The sequence below is a fragment of the Amphiprion ocellaris genome, chromosome 9, assembly GCF_022539595.1.
Source record: "Amphiprion ocellaris isolate individual 3 ecotype Okinawa chromosome 9, ASM2253959v1, whole genome shotgun sequence".
Classification (NCBI taxonomy): domain Eukaryota; kingdom Metazoa; phylum Chordata; class Actinopteri; family Pomacentridae; genus Amphiprion; species Amphiprion ocellaris.
In genome coordinates, this window is record NC_072774.1 from 25,689,308 (window position 1) to 25,710,086 (window position 20,779).

Sequence of the window (20,779 nt, forward strand, 5' to 3'; positions counted from 1 at the left end):
ATCGCATAGGAAAACATTTAAATGAAAAATAACTCAATGCATGAAAAAGATAAATATCTAGTAAGAGCATAGCAGTGTTAAGATGGCAAAGTTTCAAGCAGACTGTTTGCATGAAAACAATGAGAAGGTTTACGATGCAGAGAATGAGAACAGAACTGAGTCTGCATGAAAAGAAGACGTGAGTGGAAAAGTCAGCTGTTTGTGTTTGTGTGTTGGAGAGAAGACAAGATGAAAAAGATGGAAGGAGACGCACAATGGAAGTGCAGTTTTCTCCAGAGATCTCTGTGAAACCAAGAAGAGAAACACGAGGTTCATTCATATTAATAGCAAACACGTAAACCTGCCGATGGGAAATACGATGGTGAGAAAAGCACTGGGGGATTGAGGGAAAAAAAAAAACATTTGCCATATTGGGAGAGTGAGATAGAGGCCACAATGAGGCAGAACAATGAAGAAGACAAAGTGCAGGACAGAGCAGGCAGAGAAAAATGACACAGTTAACGCAAAGCAGAGCTTTTTTTTTTTTTTTTTTTTTTTTTTTACAATTTCACTGCAAAGAGTCTCCCAGGAAGCAGAGATATTGTTTCACAGAGAAGAATCAGATGAAGAGGGGGCAGAGCTGCCAAGATATCACACAATTAATATCAATCTGATTCAATTTCTTTTACAATGTATCATGGAACAGCAATTAATTCATGCTGCCTGCTGCTCCAGAATGATGAATAATGAATCTCTCTCAAATGGCAGCGATACCATACAATATTCATACTCAATATTCATACTGTACAAAAAAAGCATGTTGGCTTAAATTTTAAATTTACAGGGTGGACCTGCTTATTTTTAGTTATTCTATGGGGATTCATATTTGCATTAATAAATGTAACAATTAACAGCCTCTGATTTGTCATTATTCATGGACCATAAAAAAATTACATCCTGAAGATATAGTTGGGGTGGATAGTTAATGATAAATGAGACTTTTCCAAAGGACCTAGGAAATTGTTTTTTAGGTCCAAAATGACAGTACTCACTGTCCACAATCTGTGTGTTTCACAGCTTACAACACTGATCATAATAGATATTTGGTATCATCATGAGGTTATAATTAAGCATGTAAACATTGTAATTATCGTGTGTGAACGTTACCGTGTGAGAGTGATCTGGAAGATCTTGTGTCCAGCTATGAATGAGGCCAGTCTGGTCAGACTCTGTTTGCCAGAACCTCCAACACCCACCAACAAGGCGTTACCTCCAGGAGTTCGTATTATCCTTGAGACCTACACACATAAAGCCGAACACAGACGCAAAACTTGGATAAAATAAGCAAAATCCTCTATTAGTTTAAAAGCTACACAAGTTACATGTTATGTAATCTAAAATTTAAACATTTTTGGGGACTTGAAGGTTGTCTGAGCATATCTGAAATCTTTGAAGAAAGGGAAAAAAGCTCAGTTATTTAACAAAAAAAAGGACCACATCATTTTTGCAAGTGGCCAGAAGCATGACTGAAATGTTTGTGCTTGTTGAATGTGAGGCCATTTTATTGGTAACACCTGAGCCATGATGCCTTGAGTACATGCTTACCCTTTAATAATATTTTATGTTCTACTCTGTAAAACATAAAACTTTCTAAATCTATTCTTCCTATTTTTGCCATTTCTTTGATCACACTTGTATAAAAATGATAAAACATCTGCACAGTACCTTGACCAGATGTATCATAGCATCCTGAAAGAAGACCATGTCCATGGCAGTACCCCTGATGCTCTCATTGTAGTGGCTCAGGAACATGTTCAGACGCTCTTTTAAACTCTCAAATGACTCAATAGGCTCGTACACTTTTGGCAAATCAAAGTCGGAATCTTCTGGCTCTTCCCCTGTGAAGGAAGAAGATTTTACATTAAAATTTTCCCATTACAAATCAAAGAGAAAACTACAACACTGAAGATTTTTCTTATTTTTGATTCCCTGCTACCTGTAGCCTCAGGAGCATCTCGTAAGAAGTCAACAAAGTATCTTTCTACTCCATAGTCCACTATATTCTTGTGCTCCTCGCCAAATTCTTCTCCCACCAGCTTTGCCATAGCTTGGTTGAACCATTCCACGTCATCAGGGATGGTGAATCGATCTGCTATCACACGTTGGCACTCGTGCTTCCAAAGTGCCAGCAACACCTGGAAAATGGTGTTTTTGGGTCAATGTTTTAATACAAGAATATTTTTTTTGTAGAAGGGTATGTAACAAATAGTATTGAAGGGAAGAAACTGTTTTGTTATTTAATGGAATTACGGTGCAATATTGATGAGGATGTTTAAAGAAACAGATTGATACAAATAAAAAAAACTCATTGAGCAGCAACACAATGGATTATTTTCTTAGGCTGTAATTCCTCTTCATAAATGTATGTTGTTTATCCTTGTATTCCGGTTGAGCGGTTTAATCGATTGATTCTGGTTTTGCCTTACATAGTCTAAAGTCGTCTGAGTTGTGTTGGCAGCCTCGGCAGGGATGTTCAGCATGCTTGCCTACATTCTGGACAGCCTGAGGTAGAAGATGCATTTCACTGTATTGAATTATTCAGTGCAAACCAGTGGGGAATTGGTCACCTCAGCAAGAAATGAGCTTACAATGCCAGATTTTCAAATGTTGACCTGTTTCTCTTTTATTCTTCCCTCATTTGAATCTCTCTCCAATACTGCATATACACTGCACCATAATATATAATGGAGTCATACAATAACATAACCAATACAATAACGGTCTTTGTTATCAGTATACTTGTTTTTTTGTTTTTGTAACCTTTTATCTTCTACTGAGTCTAAACTGCCCAAGAACAAGGGACAAACTAACTCTGTACCCAGCCAAATGGAGTCAGCACATTCTATTTGCTAAAGTACTAGACGATGGCAATGCCAAGCCGCCCGCAGGTAAACATGAACAGTCTGTCATAACCAGACCATACTTGGGAACTCTTAATCTCCTACTGATCAGCAGTGTGTCACTGACAACTGTAGTGCATTTATGACTGTAATTCAAAAAACAGTGTCTAAGTTTATTAAAAAAACTAAAGTAAAACCATCAAAAAAGAATCACCTACCCTGGTTAAATGATAGCATACGATTGTTGATGAAACATAGAGATCTTGCTCTAAAAAAATGGCTCAAGACAAAACTATGTAATGACAGACAGATCTTTACCTCTCTTAGAAACAAAGTTGTGAAGGAAATTAGAGCCGCAAAGGCAAATTTTTTTATTGCTATAATAGATACTGCAAGAGGAAATGCAAAAGAAATCTGGACAAATATTAAAAAATTGACAGGACATCATGCAGAAAGCAGAGAAATTAGGGAGTTACAGCTGGGGGACATAGTAATACAGGACCCGTGAGATATTGCGACAGTTCTGAACAATTACTTTATCGACTCTGTTCAAGACTTGGTGCATAACCCTGGGCCACTATCACACCACAGTGGATCTGGATGTACAGCCCTTCAGGTTGATGGTGTCCTACATCCGGACATAGTTAGCACAAGAACGGCTCACCCAGCGGGACCTTGCCAAGGGTTTATAGCCCAGCAGCGGCAAGTTAACAACTTGTTACTTCTGGTTATGGGTAGTGCAGCTACGGAGCATCCAACACTGCCACACCAACTCTGGCCAGTTCCTCTGAACACGGCCGCACCAATTTTTAATCTTTGCACAGTAACACAGTCTCAGATCAATAAGATAATTAGAGGACTCAGAAGCTCTATGGCCAAAGACGCATTTGGTTTGGACACAATGTTTATTAAAAACCTAAGCAATCTCTTACAGCACCATTAGCAATTATCTGTAATAACTCTATACTTGAAGGGGTTTTTCCAGAGCCATGGAAGAGCTCTGTTGTCACACCGGTCCTCAAATCTGGTGACCCAGCAACAATCGCGAACTACAGACCTATAACTATACTTCCTGCAGTTTCCAAGATAATGGAAAAAATAGTGGCTGACCAGATTGTAAAACACCTAAATAACAGTCCATACAACTTGCACCAAATGCAATTTGGTTTTAGAAAACATCATTCCCCTGAGACGGCTGTTTGTTATTTTCTGGAAAATTTAAAATCCAGGTTGGACACAGGGGGCATTATTGAGGCTGTTTTTATTGATCTTAGGAAAGCATTTGATACTGTGAACCATCAGATATTGTTGACCAAACTATCCTATTTTAACTTTTCAGTGAATGCCCTGAACTGGATTAACTCCTATATTTCTTCAAGGACTCAGTGTGTTAGAGTACAGATTATAAAATCATTACACTGTGATAACTATCTTGGAGTTGTAAAGTGCTCTATAAATAAATCTTGATTGATTGATTGATTGATTGATTGATTGATTGATTGATTGATTGATTGATTGATTGATTGATTGATTGATTGATTGATTGATTGATTGATTGATTGATTGATTGATTGATTGATTGATTGATTGATCATAATACTGTGTAAATTTGTTTGCCATTGATTGGGCTCGTCCCTGAAGACTCTGTGTAATTTGTTTTAAATGTGTAGACGTGGGCTTCGGCAATATAGCCATATGTAATAGTGTTTAAGGATTATGAGCGATGGTGATAATGGGATATGTGCAATAATGTTAGATGGGATATGTATAGGGTAATTATATGTTATGTAGACGGGGATATGTGCAATAGTGATTAAGAGAAATGTGCAATATCATTATGTGCAATAGTGACAATGGGATATGTGCAATACAATTAAATGTAATCGTGTCAGAGGGATACATGTAGTGGACCCTTATGTTATAGTGACAGAGGGATAAGTGTAGTATGACAATGTGCAATAATGTAGAGGGATATGTGCAATAGCAACAAAGAGATATTTGCAATATAATCATGTGCAAATGTAAATTAATTATTGCTCGGTAGCTGCCTTGATATCTCAGCTTTTGTCTGTTATGTCCACTGTTATCGTTTGTTGTTGTACATTAATACGAATTGTCCCATTTTAAACATAAATGAATGAATGAATGAATGAATGAATATGAGCAGGGTTTTTATCACCTTGCCAAGCTTTCTGCACCAGCCCAACACACAGTTCTGCACCACACTTTGCTGTGTTACTCTGTGCCACTTTGCTGTGCTTCTCGCTATGCTCTATTTACATGCACAAAACCTAATTACTGATAGAAATCAGATTAAAGCACTGGAGTAACTTGGTTACTGTAAAAGTATGGTTGGCATATTTGGAGTGTATAATTAAATAAGACTGGGGTTTTTTTTGCATTTTGATTGATGAAGCAGTTCGAAACATGGTTCAAGACTTACGTAGGCTGATTTAATATAGACTCCTTGTCAGCTGAATGTTTGATTAAATTATTTTAGATTCAAGGAAGCACCTTGCTATAGTTTTGTCATCCTGTTTCACTGCTGCCACTTCCACTGTCTGAATTCTTTGACATGTACAATCTACCTTGTTAAAGCCCTTCAGCCCTGTTGTTTCTTCAGCAGAAAACTTGACATATTCTCCATTTTTCCTAATAACATATCATTTCAGAAATCAGGTTAATATAAAACATTAAAACTCACCTGGACAGAGTCGACCACCTCAGCACTGGTGCTGAGCATGCCCTGCCAGACCCTGGACAGATCCCTCAGGTTGAAGATGTAGTGGAATTTTGCAGGAGTTGGAAGCATCTTGACCTTTGTCAGCTGCCAGAGGTGGCGGGTCAGAGACACCAAGCGAGCTACGGTGATCTGAACCTCCTCAGTAAAACCACGACGTGCACAGAAGTGGCCCTCACCGATCACACCTGATAAGGTCGATACAGGATTAGTTATAAATTTTGATCGAATGTATAATATTTTATATTGGGTGATTTATCAGTTTGTCACTGCAGCAGAAACATATAAGGGAGTAGTAGTTTTCATTATTATTGTCCTTGTCTCACTTCAGCATTCATGGTGTTTTACCAAATTGGCACTGAATAATCATGAATATTGGAAAACACACATTTACCATCTACTTTTTGACACAGCATTTAACATACACCCATGAAGTGCACACATTTTTTTTGTTTGTTTTTTTAAACACATTAATTCACTTAAGCCTTTGGGTTCATTATGTAAATGTTCCAGATTTAGCTGTACAGGCTCAGGTTCCTGACACATGATATTGACTCTGTATTACTCACCAAATATCTTGTCTATGGAAGCATTGGAGGGCAGAGTGCAGTTAAAGATGGAGAACTGCCTCTTCAGCCTCTGAGGAATGTCATTACGGCCTCCTCCTGGATGAATCATAGCTGCCAGGAACTGAACATCCACAATATTGGTGAACTCTCCTGGTTTCTCCAGATTGAAGAACCCATTCTGTTCCATCAGCTGTCTGACTATCTCATTAGTCACCTATGAGGAAGACAAAAAAGTGAATCAAGAAGAGGTTTGTTTGTGGATGGATTTCTCTGTTGCTATCATCATATTATTTAACTGCATGATTTAATTAACCCTTTGATGCACAACATGGATCAAGAGATACCCATTTTCCATTTTGTGCATCAAATGGTTAAGGTTGTTAATCGAACAGATAAATTAAAAATATCCAAAATAAATATTTCTGAAATGATCTTTTTGTGGATATTTGGACAAAAGACAACTAGAGACATCAAACCTGGTCTCCCCACTCATTGATTACAGGCATGTTGATATCATCTATAAAAATGGACATTTTCTTCCCAGCAGGAGGTCCATAAGTGGTTCCCATCCTCTTGTCCACGTAGCTCTCGACCGACCTCTAAAAGAAAATAACAGCGAGAAATTACATATGGTGCTGCAAAAGACAACAGACACGAGGGAGAAAGAACACACGTGTTATGTTTCACCAAGATGTAATCACGTGTGACAGCCTGATCAATGTGGAGCTTAGCCGTGTACAGGCAGAAGGCAGCGGCCCTCCCTCTGACCTGAACATGTTTAATCAATCATCAGTATTACACGAGGTCATGAAAAGGTAACACACACACAATCTGTAGAGGATCCAACATCAGACAAAAATGCAGAAAGTGAGCACCGAGGTGTAACATCTGAATTGATTAAGAGAAAAAAAAAGCTGGTTTTCTTGCTCTACCTGGAACATGAGTGGTGTGGTAGCAGAGGAGAAGTTGAGACTCTTTCCTACGTGGGTCTCAGGGTCGTACTTTGACATGTAGCCTTTGATGATGACTGTTTTTGCTGTTCCTTGTTCTCCGATGAGCAAAACCGCCTTTAACAAAATATATAGATTTCTCATTAGCTGAGTACACTTAAAGAGAAAAATCTGTATGCAAAGATAATACTGTATAGCTTCCTGTTATATGTTAGCATGACGAATAAAGTGACATCAACCTGAGATGGACATTAGTTATTCTGCTGAGCTTGACTGTTAACCTAAAATGTGTTTGTTGTGTCCTTATCCTCAGTTTTAATAAGCATTGTATAATTTTTAGGACACAGACAAAAGAGAGGGAGATAGGATAAGAAAGAGACATTTGTGAGTAGCCTTGAGACTTTTGTCTTATATATAAATGCTAAAATATGATAGCAATGAGTAATTACTTCAAATTATTTATTATCCTAACCAGTTAAAGATCAATTTATTAAATCATAACCTCAACTTATGGCATAGGCTTGTACTTGCAACAGCAAAATCTTCACAAAAAAGTTTGGTAAGAAGTGACATATGAGTCCATAATGTGCAGCGCTTTAATCTAACAACATAGTCTTTTAATGGGAGCATCACATGGCATCACCTGCACAAATAATAAAGCCTGTGGGAGGTAATTAATAATATTGCCGCTTGGGTTTAATACAACTATTTGAGTACAGAATAGGTTTGTCCAAAGAGCATTGATTCTCAGTTTAGTATGGTACAGTTTGCAGCATGGCGGCCCCGCCTCTTCAGGTCAACTGCAATAAAAACTCAAATTCCTCCCAAAATATCTTTAAAATATTAATACTGCTTGGGCTGCCTGGCTTGTCTGTCCACCATAATTAAGTCAGGACATTTTAGTTTAGAATTTATATCCATCAGCTTGTAGAAAAAGCTAATCAAATTGAGCCACTAACAGTAAATGGAATTAAAGCAGCTACTACAATAAATGGAACTAACCAGAATCTCACCCCGCCTGTGTACAGACACACCTACTTCCTCTTATTGTGGGATTATGATCCAAACAGACAGCAAAACATACACACAGAAATACACTCAAACACACTGTGATGAATACTAGATGGTGGAGCATTAGATGGACTTCTAAAGAGAAAACTGAGCACTGCATCTTAATCTAATTTCTAAATAGAGTCATGCTGTGTCCACCCCTGCTGCTGTGTTATTGAACTGAAGTGTTTGCATGTGTGTCTACTCAGCTGTATTCAGGAAGCATCATACATTGAGTTTAGAAGTGATTAAATGGCTGCAAGCTCTTTAAACCTTTAAAATAAGTCTTAAAAAAGCTATGAAGAGGGAAGTGTATATACTGAATGATCCTGTTTACAGCTTAATTTTGGTTAAGTGTTACTTGAAGCATGAGGTAGTCTGTCATCAAATAAAAACATCCCGTATATCAAAACTACAGCCAGAGACATGAAACTATGGCATTTCTTTTCTGAATGTAGCATCTATATACAGACAGGTGACAAATTAAGGGGCAAACCTGAATAAATGAGAAACACAACGGATGCAGAAGTCTCCTGACAGGTGCTTTGCTTAAGGAATTCACACTGAGTAATGCTCTGTGGCATGGATAAACACCCAGTTGATTCTAATATTTCATCTAAATGACATAAAGAAAAGATGGACGTGACTCAGAGAGAGGGTTCATTGTTGGGGCACAGGTGGCAGGAGCTTCAGTCACAAAGACTTAAAAAAAAAAAGACTTAGAATGTCTTTTGCATTTAGATCTATGGGAAAGGTATGAGTAAATAGGGTTATGGCCGGCATTTGATGGCTGTGATGTTTGTGCATTAGTGTGATATTTGAGAAATAAACAGAAGAGCAACTCTTCCTAAGGTGACTGTAAATGTTACAGCAAGAACAGCTCTCTGAATATAAAAAAAAGACAGTTATTATAGTAGGGCTGCAGTACGCAAACCCTTCATTATAAAGACTAACATGCATTTAAGCATATGCATTCTCTACAGAGACATGGAAAAACACAGCCTGTTCAAATGATTCATCCTTCATCCCATTTCTCAACAAGTGGACAAGTGCAAATGTGGCCTTAATCGGGAGAAGGTTGCAGGCCTGAATGTTTGACCCCTACAGTGAAGCGATCCGGTGCTGTGGGGGGTTTAATGAGTATGAAAAAGATTGCAATCATAGGCTATGGTCTTAGCAATCAAGAAATCTCAAACCAGCTGAACACCTAAGGGACAATTTCTTCACTATAATCATCCAATCCAACATCAAATAAGGGAAGGTCTGTCAGAAGCAAAGTGTTCCAACCTCCCAGTACAGATTCAGAGACTTTGAAAATCACTAACAAAGTGTCCAACAGATTTGTAGTGGATTTTTCCATTCCATTTTCCATACATATACTTTATACAATATGATATATATTGTATACAAAGGCATCACACAAACATACACCACTAATGCTGGTAACTTCACCTTGCCCTGCTTGGCGATGGTTTGAATTAAGAAGTCTGTTCTAACATTGTCCACATTAGGGACCAGGATGGAGCTATATTCTGGGGTGATTTCAGACGGGTAAACGTATTCCTCCACTCTGGTGCTCCAGTGGACCCAATGACCTGGAAGATAATGTGCATACATTAAAAAAGAAAAAGCACAAAAACATGACAGCGATGCTTCCATGTAATCTTTCAATGCGAGAGACGTTTCTGCATATCACTGCGTGATTTGATCAGAGTACATATGATTCTAAAACAAAGTGCACCTTGTCCTGTATCTGTTTATAATTGCACATTTACCATCTGATGTGACATGGTAATCAAACATAGTGTCCTCGCTGTGAGGTGCGATGTCTGGCAGGTTTAGACAGATACTGTCGTTTCCTCTGACCCAGATCTCCATCTTCCTCCGGTCTTCAAGTTCTAGTAAAGCTCCAGTGCTCCACATGAGGGCGAAGACGTAGAGCCGCTCCAGGTGCTCTCTGGACAATTCACCACAATGCTCCTGTAGAGGGAAAAATATTTTACATGAAGAAGTGATCCAAAACCAAACTTGAAAGCGAAGATGAACACATCAAGAGTTAGAAAAATGTAGGAAAATAAACACGTTAGAGTTATCACTTTTTAATCAAGGCAAAAGACTGGCTTAAACACAAAAATAACATAGATGGCTTCCAGTTTATGCAGCACAAATAAACACAAATAACATCTCATAAGGTTTTAGAAAAAGATGTCTACAAGGGAACCTCCATAAGTGCGGGTATAGTTTCATGGGCCCTGCATCAAATAAGCTGGGTTTCTTCTAAAATAGAGATATTCAATTATTGAGTTCTGCTTTAACTAAATACTACTAATTAGAATAACTGCTGTTATAATGACGGATTCACCTATAATGACCTTAGAAAGGAGCAACACTTCCTGTTCTTACTGTTCCTGCCAGAAGAATGTTTTCTCAAGTCGCTTGCAGCCGTTTGGAACAGAAGAAAAATTTAAATGCTTTCAATCAATATAGATTTCTCCTTTCACCTCCGCAGCTACTCTTTCTTGGCAGTATGATTGTACAACTTTATCAATAAAATATACAACATATTCTGTGGAGTCAGTAAATGTGGATAGAAATCCAGACCAGCTGTACTCTCACCTTGGGTGGTATGAGTCCCTGCAGCATGTTTATGCACTGCATGATAACAAAGGCCTCCAGCATGTCCATCTTGAACTCCAATGACTGCACACTGAAGCGGTAGAGGTCAGAGAAGGAGGAGGAGAAGAGCTCCCTCAGAATTTCTGCCTCCTGGGGAGAGCATTTCTTCAACCAGCCCTGAGAGCAGCATGTCACCGCCGTTAGTTGTGATTACATGAATTGCATTAGTGTCAGATAACATGGTGTGTATGTGCTCTTAACAAGGCCACAGCCCAGTTATGTGATGTTTATTTTTAGCTTCTTCCAGGATCTTGTAGGAATGACTAGCTTCACCCGAATCTTAAGCGTGAATTATTTGTCCTTTTCCAGCATTTTTAATGTAGATAGAATAAAGTGTCCGTGTTTATTGCCATTGCTAAGCAGCTCCATGTATTGTTATCTGTGTTATTTTCAGGTGCATACTGTCAAACTATACCATGAACACTGCAAATTTAAATATCAGTATAGGGAATAAGATATGTAGCTCATTCACCTCCAGTATGGGGCTCCAGTTGAGCACAGAGGAGCTCATGAACACCATGCCGTTGCGAGAGACGGTGGCTGGAGAGGCGTTGTCAATGTTATGTGGCTCAAAAACCACCTTGCAGTTGGGAGCCATTGGTATCCGGTCTCCATTAGCCAGCGTAAGAGTTCTGTTGTCATCCAAAACCGAGTTCAGATTTTCAATCCAGATGGCATCAACAGGTCCATCCAGGACTATCCAGATGTGCTCTCCTGAGGGAAAAAAAACAGTAACAGTTTATTACAAGCAGTGGGTGATTTGAGTGGACATGCTACCCCTTGTTAGCAAAATAACAAAACAGAATCCACCTTGTTAGCCTGTCATCCAACCCGTCCATATCCTAATAAAAGAGAGCGTGCAGGGCAGAGGGGTGGTTTAGTTCAACACGCTAGTCTTGTCTGCCTGAATCACTGAGCCTTCACTTGACTGAGGTCTGTGCAAGATAAATTCTCATCTATAAGTCTGAAACATTAGTAACTGTGGTGTGTATTAATAAATCCATGGTACTGTCCATGGTGCTGAAGCAGCAGACAGATTTGTAATTGCGTCTTCTTTCTCTCAGTCCTGCCTTCTGTCAGACTCTGTCTGACTGATGCATGAAACAAGCTATTCAGCAGTTGTGTGTCCCAAAGATAAAGAGCTCTGTAGCTGATTATTCAAAAAACTAAAGGAGGAGAAAGAGGAGAAGGCTGGTGTAGAGAAAGAGGTCAGACTTCCTATAATAAGGAGTGCAAGAGCAGGCAGGGAGACACCAACTGACCCAGTGAAGAAGAAAAAGCAACACATTTAATTGCAATAGCTAACACAGTATTGGGGCTGCAAAAATAAATGAAAACTGGTCACAATCATGACTTTGGTTTCCAAAACTCTGTAAACAGGATCGACTATGGTACTGATATGTAAATTGTGCTCCGATCATAGAAAACTCCCCTAAGTGAAAAAGAGTCCATCTACCTTATCTGACCTTAGAAGTCCTTATTTCATTCTTTTCAATTCAATTTTTGGTCACACGTCTGAGTACACTGCAGCAGTCTACAATATGAGGCATTTAAGAACCAATGGTAAATAGATGCGTATTGATTCACAGACGTTCAGCAACTGAAGTGGTCTGCCTGTGCCTAGGTTATAGGAGAGATATTAGATAACCTAAAAGAAAGGATTGGTGTCAAAATTATTATACTTTCTGATTAAAATATTTTGTACATATCAAGTCAATCAATGCAACACTGTGATTAGCAAATTATTATTCATCAGCATGCCATGGTAATTAACACCATTCTGGACCAAATAAAGGGGTGGGGAGGTGCAACTACATCATGTCTTTATGTGTGTGCAGACTGAAATACATTCTCATTTTTTTCTTTCCTCTTTCCTTTTCCTCTCCTCCTCCTCCCTTTGACATTTTAAAGGCACAGCCCTATCTAAAGTTAGATTCCAGTTGCATTGTTTGATGGTTACTCTGTGATGAGATGATGGACATATTTTCAAAGCAGGCTGAATAAGTTTCAGATACATTTCTTTAATGTTGTTCTCTCAAATAACTTACTACAGAAGCAAAAAAAACAAGCCTCATCAAATATTTCCAGGGACACACATGAGGGGATTCCCAGTATATTTTCTGCCTCATACAGATCCGTAGTGAAAAACAGTGTCACCTTCATGATTAAAGCAACATGTAGCAATGAGTAGTTGCTGAAAAGCAAACATTTTCAGTTTTTAATTATTACTCTAATACACAGTCACAAAACAACAACTGCAGTAGGTAGAGCTACTGTCTTCCAATGCAAATTAGGCAATATTACTGGAAAACACTGCATACATTTCCATTGCTATGGAGATAACACCCACCTATGTTTATCTATGAAGATGGAACTTGCTTTCTACTTCTAAATTCAGGCAAAGCATCTCAGAAATACATTACTGAACCATATAGTCACTGTAGATGCCACTGCGTTTGCATCGAGCCCTCCTGTGATGAACCTTTATGTTATTTTTGACCAGTATATATCCTTCAACTCACTTATAAAACAAGTCTATTCACATGTGCAATGTTGTCAAAATGAGAACATCTTGTCTCAGAGTGATGCTGAGAAAACAGTCTATGTATTTCATATTACTAGGCTGGACTATTGTAACCCCTTATTATCAGGATATCCCAGTAACTCCCAGGAAAGCCTCCTTAATCCAAAATGCTGCAGAGAGAATCCTAACAGGAACTGGCAAGAGAGATCACATTCCTCCCATAGCCCCTTCACTGGATTGGCTCGCTCTAAAGAATTCGAAATCTTCCTCCTTACACACAAATCCAGTAACGACTGACCTCCATCACATCTTAACGGCCTCATAGCACCATATTATCCCAACAGAGCACTTCAGTCTCAGACTGAAGACTCACTTGTGGTTCTGAGAGTTTCTAAAAGTAGCATGAGAGCCAGAGCCAGCAGCTATCAGGTTCCTCTCTTATGGAACCAGCTCCTAGTTTGGGATCAGGAGACAGACACCCTCTTTACCTTTGAGATTAGACTAAAAACGTTCCTACTTTGTAAAGCCTTTAGTTCAACCCTGACCTTGAACCATCCCTTAGTTATGCTGCATTAGGCCTCATCTGCTGGGGGACCTCCCAAGATGCTCTAAGCACCTCTCCTTTACTCCCATGTATTTATATGCCACTATTGCATGGTTTCCTCCTCTTAAAGGGAGTTTTCCATTCCCACTGTGTCCATGTGCTTCGCTCAATGGAAAATTGATGGGTATCTCTCTTTAAGTCTTGACCCTACTAGTGCTTTGAGTTCACATATGTTGTGATTTGGCACCATACAATTTAAAAATGTAATTAGCGTTTTACTAAAATGAATAAGTCACATATAATGCTGGTTCTGCATCAGTTGAATCACAGCATATGTTTCTGTAGAGCATTTAATTCAAAAGCAACTATTTAAAGCAACAAGCTGCAAAGATAAACAGAAAGCAAAAGCACAAACGCAAACATACGGAGCTCATCCGTCTCAAAGATATGCACAGCAGTATTAGAACATATACCTAATACATCTGATGCATATTTTGACACATAAAAGCAAACACTTGTAATGTATATTCATATAATTGCACCCATGCATTTTTAATGAGCATCAGCTTAGGACTGAGTAGAAAGATAAAGCAGCTATTGGTTCGGCTTTGAACTAAGGATGTTCCAAGACATTTGTATTTCTCTGTAACATAATGACATACTTGAACTGGTATTCTTAATGTTCTCAATGTTCCCAAAGAAAAATGGAACATGAGAAATCTCAGATTACCAGCACAACTCATTTGAGAAGTCGTTTTTGTCTGAACAAGGATCATCCCTCTCAGATTTCCCTCTTCATTTGATGTTGAGAGGGTGCCGTTGTGAAACCAAGAATCCTCAGTTGCTACTTAATCAGCCATTATATCTTTTGTTTATTTTCCTGTGGACCAGTATTGTTTTATAATGTAGAAACTAATAAAAATAAGGATTGAAAATTACTGTTTTATCATGTTTAAGTGGCGTAATTTTCTGGATAACTGGGTGATTACAGAGTGAACTGCACTTATCCATTACGGACTTTAAGCATAATTGTGTCCAAGTACAAAACTAACGCTGAGTATGAAACTTCTCTGACCTTTCTTTGCTCTCAGGGTTTTTCTCCAAAGCGTGGAAAAGATGCCATCAGTCCAGTCGTTTGTTGCCACATCCAGCCGACCAAACATCTGAGGTGCTGTGATGGCTTTAGGGTTCATGCGTAACTCTCTGTGAGGTTGACCACACTCTGCGAGAAGAAGACACCGACAGGCATTTTATGCATTTGCAAAGTAAGTATATCTTATATCACGTCAATATATCCATACAAAAATATGCACGCAACAAGAGGCACTTGGATTGCCTCATGTTCTGCCAGGATTTTCATGACAAAGATCATGAACGCTGAGAGAGCCAGCAGATTGTCACCAAGGATGCTAACAGAAGTATAAAAAATTATCTATTATACCTCAGTAATATACAGATTTATGCAGCAAAGCACACAAAAAATCGAATCAGATATCTATTTAGTAGGATACCTATGGTTGAAGTATAAAGTTTCTGTTGTTTTGATCTCGAGTTTTCATACCAACCATCCTTTTTACACCAACATGTCTTGTCTTTGTATATTGCATATATTCTACCAATTTGAACTCATCTTAAAGTGACAAGAAGCTTTAGAAATCATTGTTCCTGACTCCCACGTCCACCTCTCCTGTTTCCAATCAGCTTGCTGCTTCATTCTCGCTCCTGATGTTGTTCTGCTCCTCTGTCTGCTAACCTGTTTGTTCCTGATATTGATCATCTGTATTTGCTGGCCTGCTTTCCACACTGTATTTTCGGTTTAAGAAAAGTATTGAACAAGTTTCTGTCTTCACTGGAGTCATGTGAAGGCAGAATCAATGTGGCAATTTCTGGGAAACCAGTCTTTCCTTATTATCCAGTATGCAAATTTATGCAAAGATCTATTCCACTTATCTACATAATATGATTTAAGCATGGTGGTAAGAAATTTTTATCATGTATTGTTCTGGAGTTTTGTTCACAAATTTGCATCTACTGAGTAACAGATGAAAGCATTATGACATCAAACACTACTTTCTTGATTTGTGAAGTGTCACATTTAATTCCCATTTTCATCTCTTTGTGAACACGGACACCCAACATTCAACATTGGTCAAATTATTGGAAATTTTATCTCTCTTTTTCAGAGCTTACATCTTAAAACATGTAACAAATCCCACCTGTCATCGCTTTCATCAGAGTGTGTATACAGGTTGTCTTTCCAGCCCCACTGGGTCCCAGTGCCATCATACCGTGTCGAACCCTCTGGGTCTCAAACAGCTGGATGACCTTTAGCTTCCAGGGAGGGTGAATGATCAGACCGGCGTCCTCAACCTGAGGGAGCAGGAGTAGGAACAGGTATTTGGAGTTCCAACTAAAAGAAATTCATCATATTGGTTTTTAACTAAAACTGCTGTACCGATATTTGCAACTCTTTTAGGTAGACTGCAGATGTCGATATATTAACTCGATTATTATCCCTACTCTTACTGTGAAAACCCACTGTCAGATGTAGACATAACAAACAGAAAATGTTTTTCAATTATATACATATAAAAAAATAGAAACTGTCAGATTACAGCGATATTTCACCATAAAGCCTTGACAAACCCACACTAATGACATCCAGATATCACTGAGAATCCCTACCAGCTATATTTACTGTAACTACTATTTTTATACTATACTGAGTACAATGTTGTGTTCTTGATAATACCATTAGCACAGTATGACATACTATACTGACAGAATCACACACAGGTTCATACATATTTAACGAAGGTGCATGCAGAGACACAAAGACAGGCATACTGCAGGAGTATAGCCATATAATGCTATACAGGCACAAAAAGCTGTAATTTACAGATCTAACATTTTAGTGCATGTCTTACTTTCTATATCCATTGTTCTGTGTTTTCCACAGACTCTTAAGTTCGGTCCTTCACAAATGTTAAATGACACCATCTGTATCCCTTTGGGTGTTATATCTTGAGGCTCTTAAGAGTGACACAATAGATACAGCGGTCTCACAGTCCATTAGGCTTTTGGCTGATTTTACTCAGCCTCTTTCACCCTCTGTTTATTGTTTCCTCTGTCCTTGTTCACGCTCTCTCTCCTTCTAATCATCCATCACTGAATTCTACTGGATTTCTCAGAAATTTCACTCTTCCTTGCAAACACAAAATCATCCTTCACTCCCTCCCACCTGTTTGTCGATGGCAGCCTCTAGTTCAGGGTAGCCAGCTTTATCAAGCTGGATGCCTGGGAAGAGGTCTTCAATCAAGCTCAGGAAGAGAGGCTCGTCCTCATCGATCTAACCAACACACATGCACACACATTTGAAAAAATCCAGCAAACTTTATTATTTGTCTGAAATCTACCACTGATATTCTGCTCTATGTGTAATGATTTATTCTTTCCTCATGGCAACATCTTAAAAAATCTCGTCTATTTGATGCTCTACTGTTTCCTACTAGACCAACCAGTTTGGAGAGGTTCATATCTCTCAGAACCCTCATGACGATGGTGGACTCTGTGTCGCTGGGGTTTGCTCGCTTGGCTGCTCCCAGTGTTCTCAGAACCGACAGAATGTTCCTCAGGCCAAAATCATAGTGAACCTGGACAATCACAGGTAACATTTTAGATTAATTAAAATTTACAGAGAGCCGTGTAAAACCTGGTGATGTAAACCAAAGACTTAAAAATCTTTAAGTAATTTCCACAACACACATGTTGATAAATCTACAGCACTGGAGATTAGAGTGTTTATTGTCATTAAATCATGTTGAAATGACAGACAAACTTACTCAGTACAGTTCTACATGCAACACACTGATCTGTTATGACTCAGTATCTTATCCACATTTCATGCACCCAAGTTCTACCACTTTGCACTTGTCACTGCATTTGCAAGGTTAAAATTGGGCCCTTAGAATTCTCTTTTTTACCTGCTTGGAGAGTTGCTCTTCGCACAGCTTGTAAAGAGTGAAGAACTTGCGAGCCAGCTCCATGTTGTCTATAAACCCACAGCTAGCCAGTTTCACTCTAATAATGATTTGACGGTCAGGAACCATCATGGCCACAGAGCGGAAGTTGATCTTCAAGTTCTCAGGAAGCTCCTGACGACCTGCATAACCTGGGTTCTAATTATACATAAAAACAAAAGCAGGATCTGTAAATTTATAGTAAACCTGAAAAACATTTTAAAATGTGTAGAATTTGCAACATTCACACTCGCAGCAGAGTCTCTTTGTTTTTATATAAGATGATTGTGGATGAAGTTAATACTGGAGTGTTATTAAAGCTAAAAGCAAACTCTATCCTTCAGTAAGTTAGATCCCTGTGGACTAAGACCCTCTGTTCCACAGAGCCTGCCTTTGATTATTGTGTTTACATGCATACGTGTACACACACACACACATTGTAAAAAAAAAAAAAAAAAAGTTTTCACCTCTCAGCGAATTATTCAGCTGTTCTCTGTTTAATTACTTGCCTTGGGACATCAACTGAGCCAAGGAGATAAAGTGATCTAACTATGCTGAACGCAGGCTAATACTATTAATAAGAAGCAGACCCTTGTGTTTAATATTGTGAAAACTGACTTGTAAAATAAGATGTGGTTCAGGTCAATTCCTTTTATGTGCACTCATTAAATATTAAAAAATTTTGAGATGTATGGCATGTTCTTTATATAAAAAGAACAATGTTTTTGCTTGTAATAAATAAATAAAAAAAACTAAGTAAAGGTTCTTGTTATGTTTATGCACATGGATGTATATATGCAGGTGTACCACCCAGAAACTTTATACAACAGATTTAGCAGTTGACACATATTTCATTCTCCCCTGCATCCCCTTTGATCGATCAAATAAATAATTAAGTGATGGCACTTTCTACACATGAATCTTTAGATATTAGTCTTGTTGTGTCACTGACCATGGTAAGAAAGATGCCAAACTCTGGGTTCATATCCACATTGTCTCCATCGGTGAAGATAAAGTTTTTACGACGTTCCTTCTTGCAGGTGAGAACAATTGCAATCTGTTGGGCTGCCACGGACAGAACTGGGAGGTCGATGCGATTGAACTCGTCGAAACAGCCCCAAGAACCAGATTGAGCCAGACCTGAAATCACACATGCAGCTTTATGGTCATTGTGTTTCAATTTACCTTTTCAATCAAAAAATTTCATAAAAATTGAACATATGTTTTTGTTTGTGCCACTTTTTTGGCAAGAATGTCACAGCATCATTTTTCTTTGCGATCCTTACCTTTGAATATTCTTCCCAGCCCTCTGAAGTCCATCTGGTCAGAACAGTTGAAGACCACAACATACTTTCCCAAACAGCGACCCATGTCCTTTGTGGTCTCAGTCTTTCCTAACAACAAAAGGTATATTTCTCACATCCTAAACGGAGATGCAGCAACTTTTATGCCAACAGAAAACGTGATAACATTTTGGCCTTTAAGCTTGGAGAGCTGCCTGAGCTGTCAAATACTATGACATCTGGAAGGTAAAACTATATATATATATATATATATATATATATATATATATATATATATATATATATATTTTTTTTTTTTTTTTTTTTTTTTTTTTTTTTTTTTTTAAAAACCAGATTTATGAAAATTAAAAAATAAATAAAATGATGTACCAGGATTTTTTTTCTTGTTCCACTTCAACCCATTAATTATTTGGCAACCATTGACTTTAATCTTGGAACAGCTTGATAATTTCATGATGCCATGCTGCTGCCACGTTGGTGACATGTTGTTCAGGCACGATCCAGGTGTTTAGTTCCTTTATTTATAAAACGCTACGGTGTGATTACCATAGTGCCAAAAAATAAAGGAGAGATTTTTCAGTCTTACCCGTTCCTGCTGGACCAGCGGGAGCTCCACCCATACTCATACCGAGAGCCTGGGCTAAGGTGATGTAGCACCTGAGCAAATGTGGACACACACAAATATATAAATGTAATTTCGTAGGCATAAATAAGGTTTCCATTCATATTCGATTTATCACACTATAAAACAAATGTGAGAGGATTCTGCACATGAAGGTTAGAAATCAGGAATTTGCTTTTTCAGAGCATTTCAGCAGGGAGGAGGACTAACACTTGGACCTGACCCTCTTGCTGAACACTGGTTTCCCTTTTCATTGCATGGCTGACCTCAATTAAAAAAATCATGGTGTAGCTGTGCATCAGACCACTATTATAGAGAAAAATTTCCAGAACAGGTCGGTTTTTTATCAGCATCCTCTTGCTGCCATGTGGTAAAAAACACACCTTTACATATTTTTAAACCTGATGAAGCAGCAGAGACAATGAAGGACAGAAAAAAACGGCAAATCCACACTAACTGAAGGGAAAGAATCAGATCGTGTTTCAGACAGGCAGTGATGGCAGAGAGAAAGTCAGGCCTGTCTCTGCACCTACGGCCATAAAGCCATCCTGCCATGTCTTTGGAGAGCTGCCGTCTGATGTCTGCTGTAACTCCCTCCCTGCTGCTGTCCCTTCACATTCCCCTCTGTCTGTCTGTTCTCATATTTCCATCTCTGTATCTGTTAGTCTGACAGTGGTTGCTGGTGAACTTCTTCCTCCCTCTGCCTGTCTGATTCTCTTTCCGTCTGTCTGTCAGTCATATCTTCTGTCAGCGACAGAGGTGATGATAACTGTGAACTCTGAGTGCCTCCTCCCCCTCTCTGATTTATTCTCTTCCCAATCCCACTGCTCTCTCTGGAACTCTGCTACTCAAATCCACTCATTAGTCAGTCTTAGGAACTGTAATGCAATTGATGTTATAGT

The 20,779-nt window shown here is 38.6% G+C and overlaps 1 protein-coding gene across 1 annotated transcript in view; it reads right to left on the bottom strand.

Annotated features, from left to right (window-relative positions):
• The window catches only part of dnah5 (dynein, axonemal, heavy chain 5), a 104,832-nt gene that overhangs the window by 55,158 nt on the left and 28,895 nt on the right, over window positions 1–20,779 (bottom strand). Inside the window, exons 41-59 of the mRNA XM_055013727.1 lie at window positions 19,842–19,912; window positions 19,238–19,345; window positions 18,904–19,091; window positions 17,916–18,110; window positions 17,451–17,585; window positions 17,174–17,281; window positions 16,149–16,302; window positions 15,008–15,154; window positions 11,337–11,578; window positions 10,805–10,981; window positions 9,964–10,168; window positions 9,641–9,783; window positions 7,121–7,255; window positions 6,665–6,787; window positions 6,189–6,402; window positions 5,584–5,807; window positions 1,976–2,174; window positions 1,705–1,877; window positions 1,147–1,277 (exon numbers count right to left, since the gene is read on the bottom strand). Coding sequence (XP_054869702.1) covers window positions 1,147–1,277; window positions 1,705–1,877; window positions 1,976–2,174; window positions 5,584–5,807; window positions 6,189–6,402; window positions 6,665–6,787; window positions 7,121–7,255; window positions 9,641–9,783; window positions 9,964–10,168; window positions 10,805–10,981; window positions 11,337–11,578; window positions 15,008–15,154; window positions 16,149–16,302; window positions 17,174–17,281; window positions 17,451–17,585; window positions 17,916–18,110; window positions 18,904–19,091; window positions 19,238–19,345; window positions 19,842–19,912 — 3,072 coding nt within the window. The remainder of the gene's footprint in view (window positions 1–1,146; window positions 1,278–1,704; window positions 1,878–1,975; window positions 2,175–5,583; window positions 5,808–6,188; window positions 6,403–6,664; window positions 6,788–7,120; window positions 7,256–9,640; window positions 9,784–9,963; window positions 10,169–10,804; window positions 10,982–11,336; window positions 11,579–15,007; window positions 15,155–16,148; window positions 16,303–17,173; window positions 17,282–17,450; window positions 17,586–17,915; window positions 18,111–18,903; window positions 19,092–19,237; window positions 19,346–19,841; window positions 19,913–20,779) is intronic.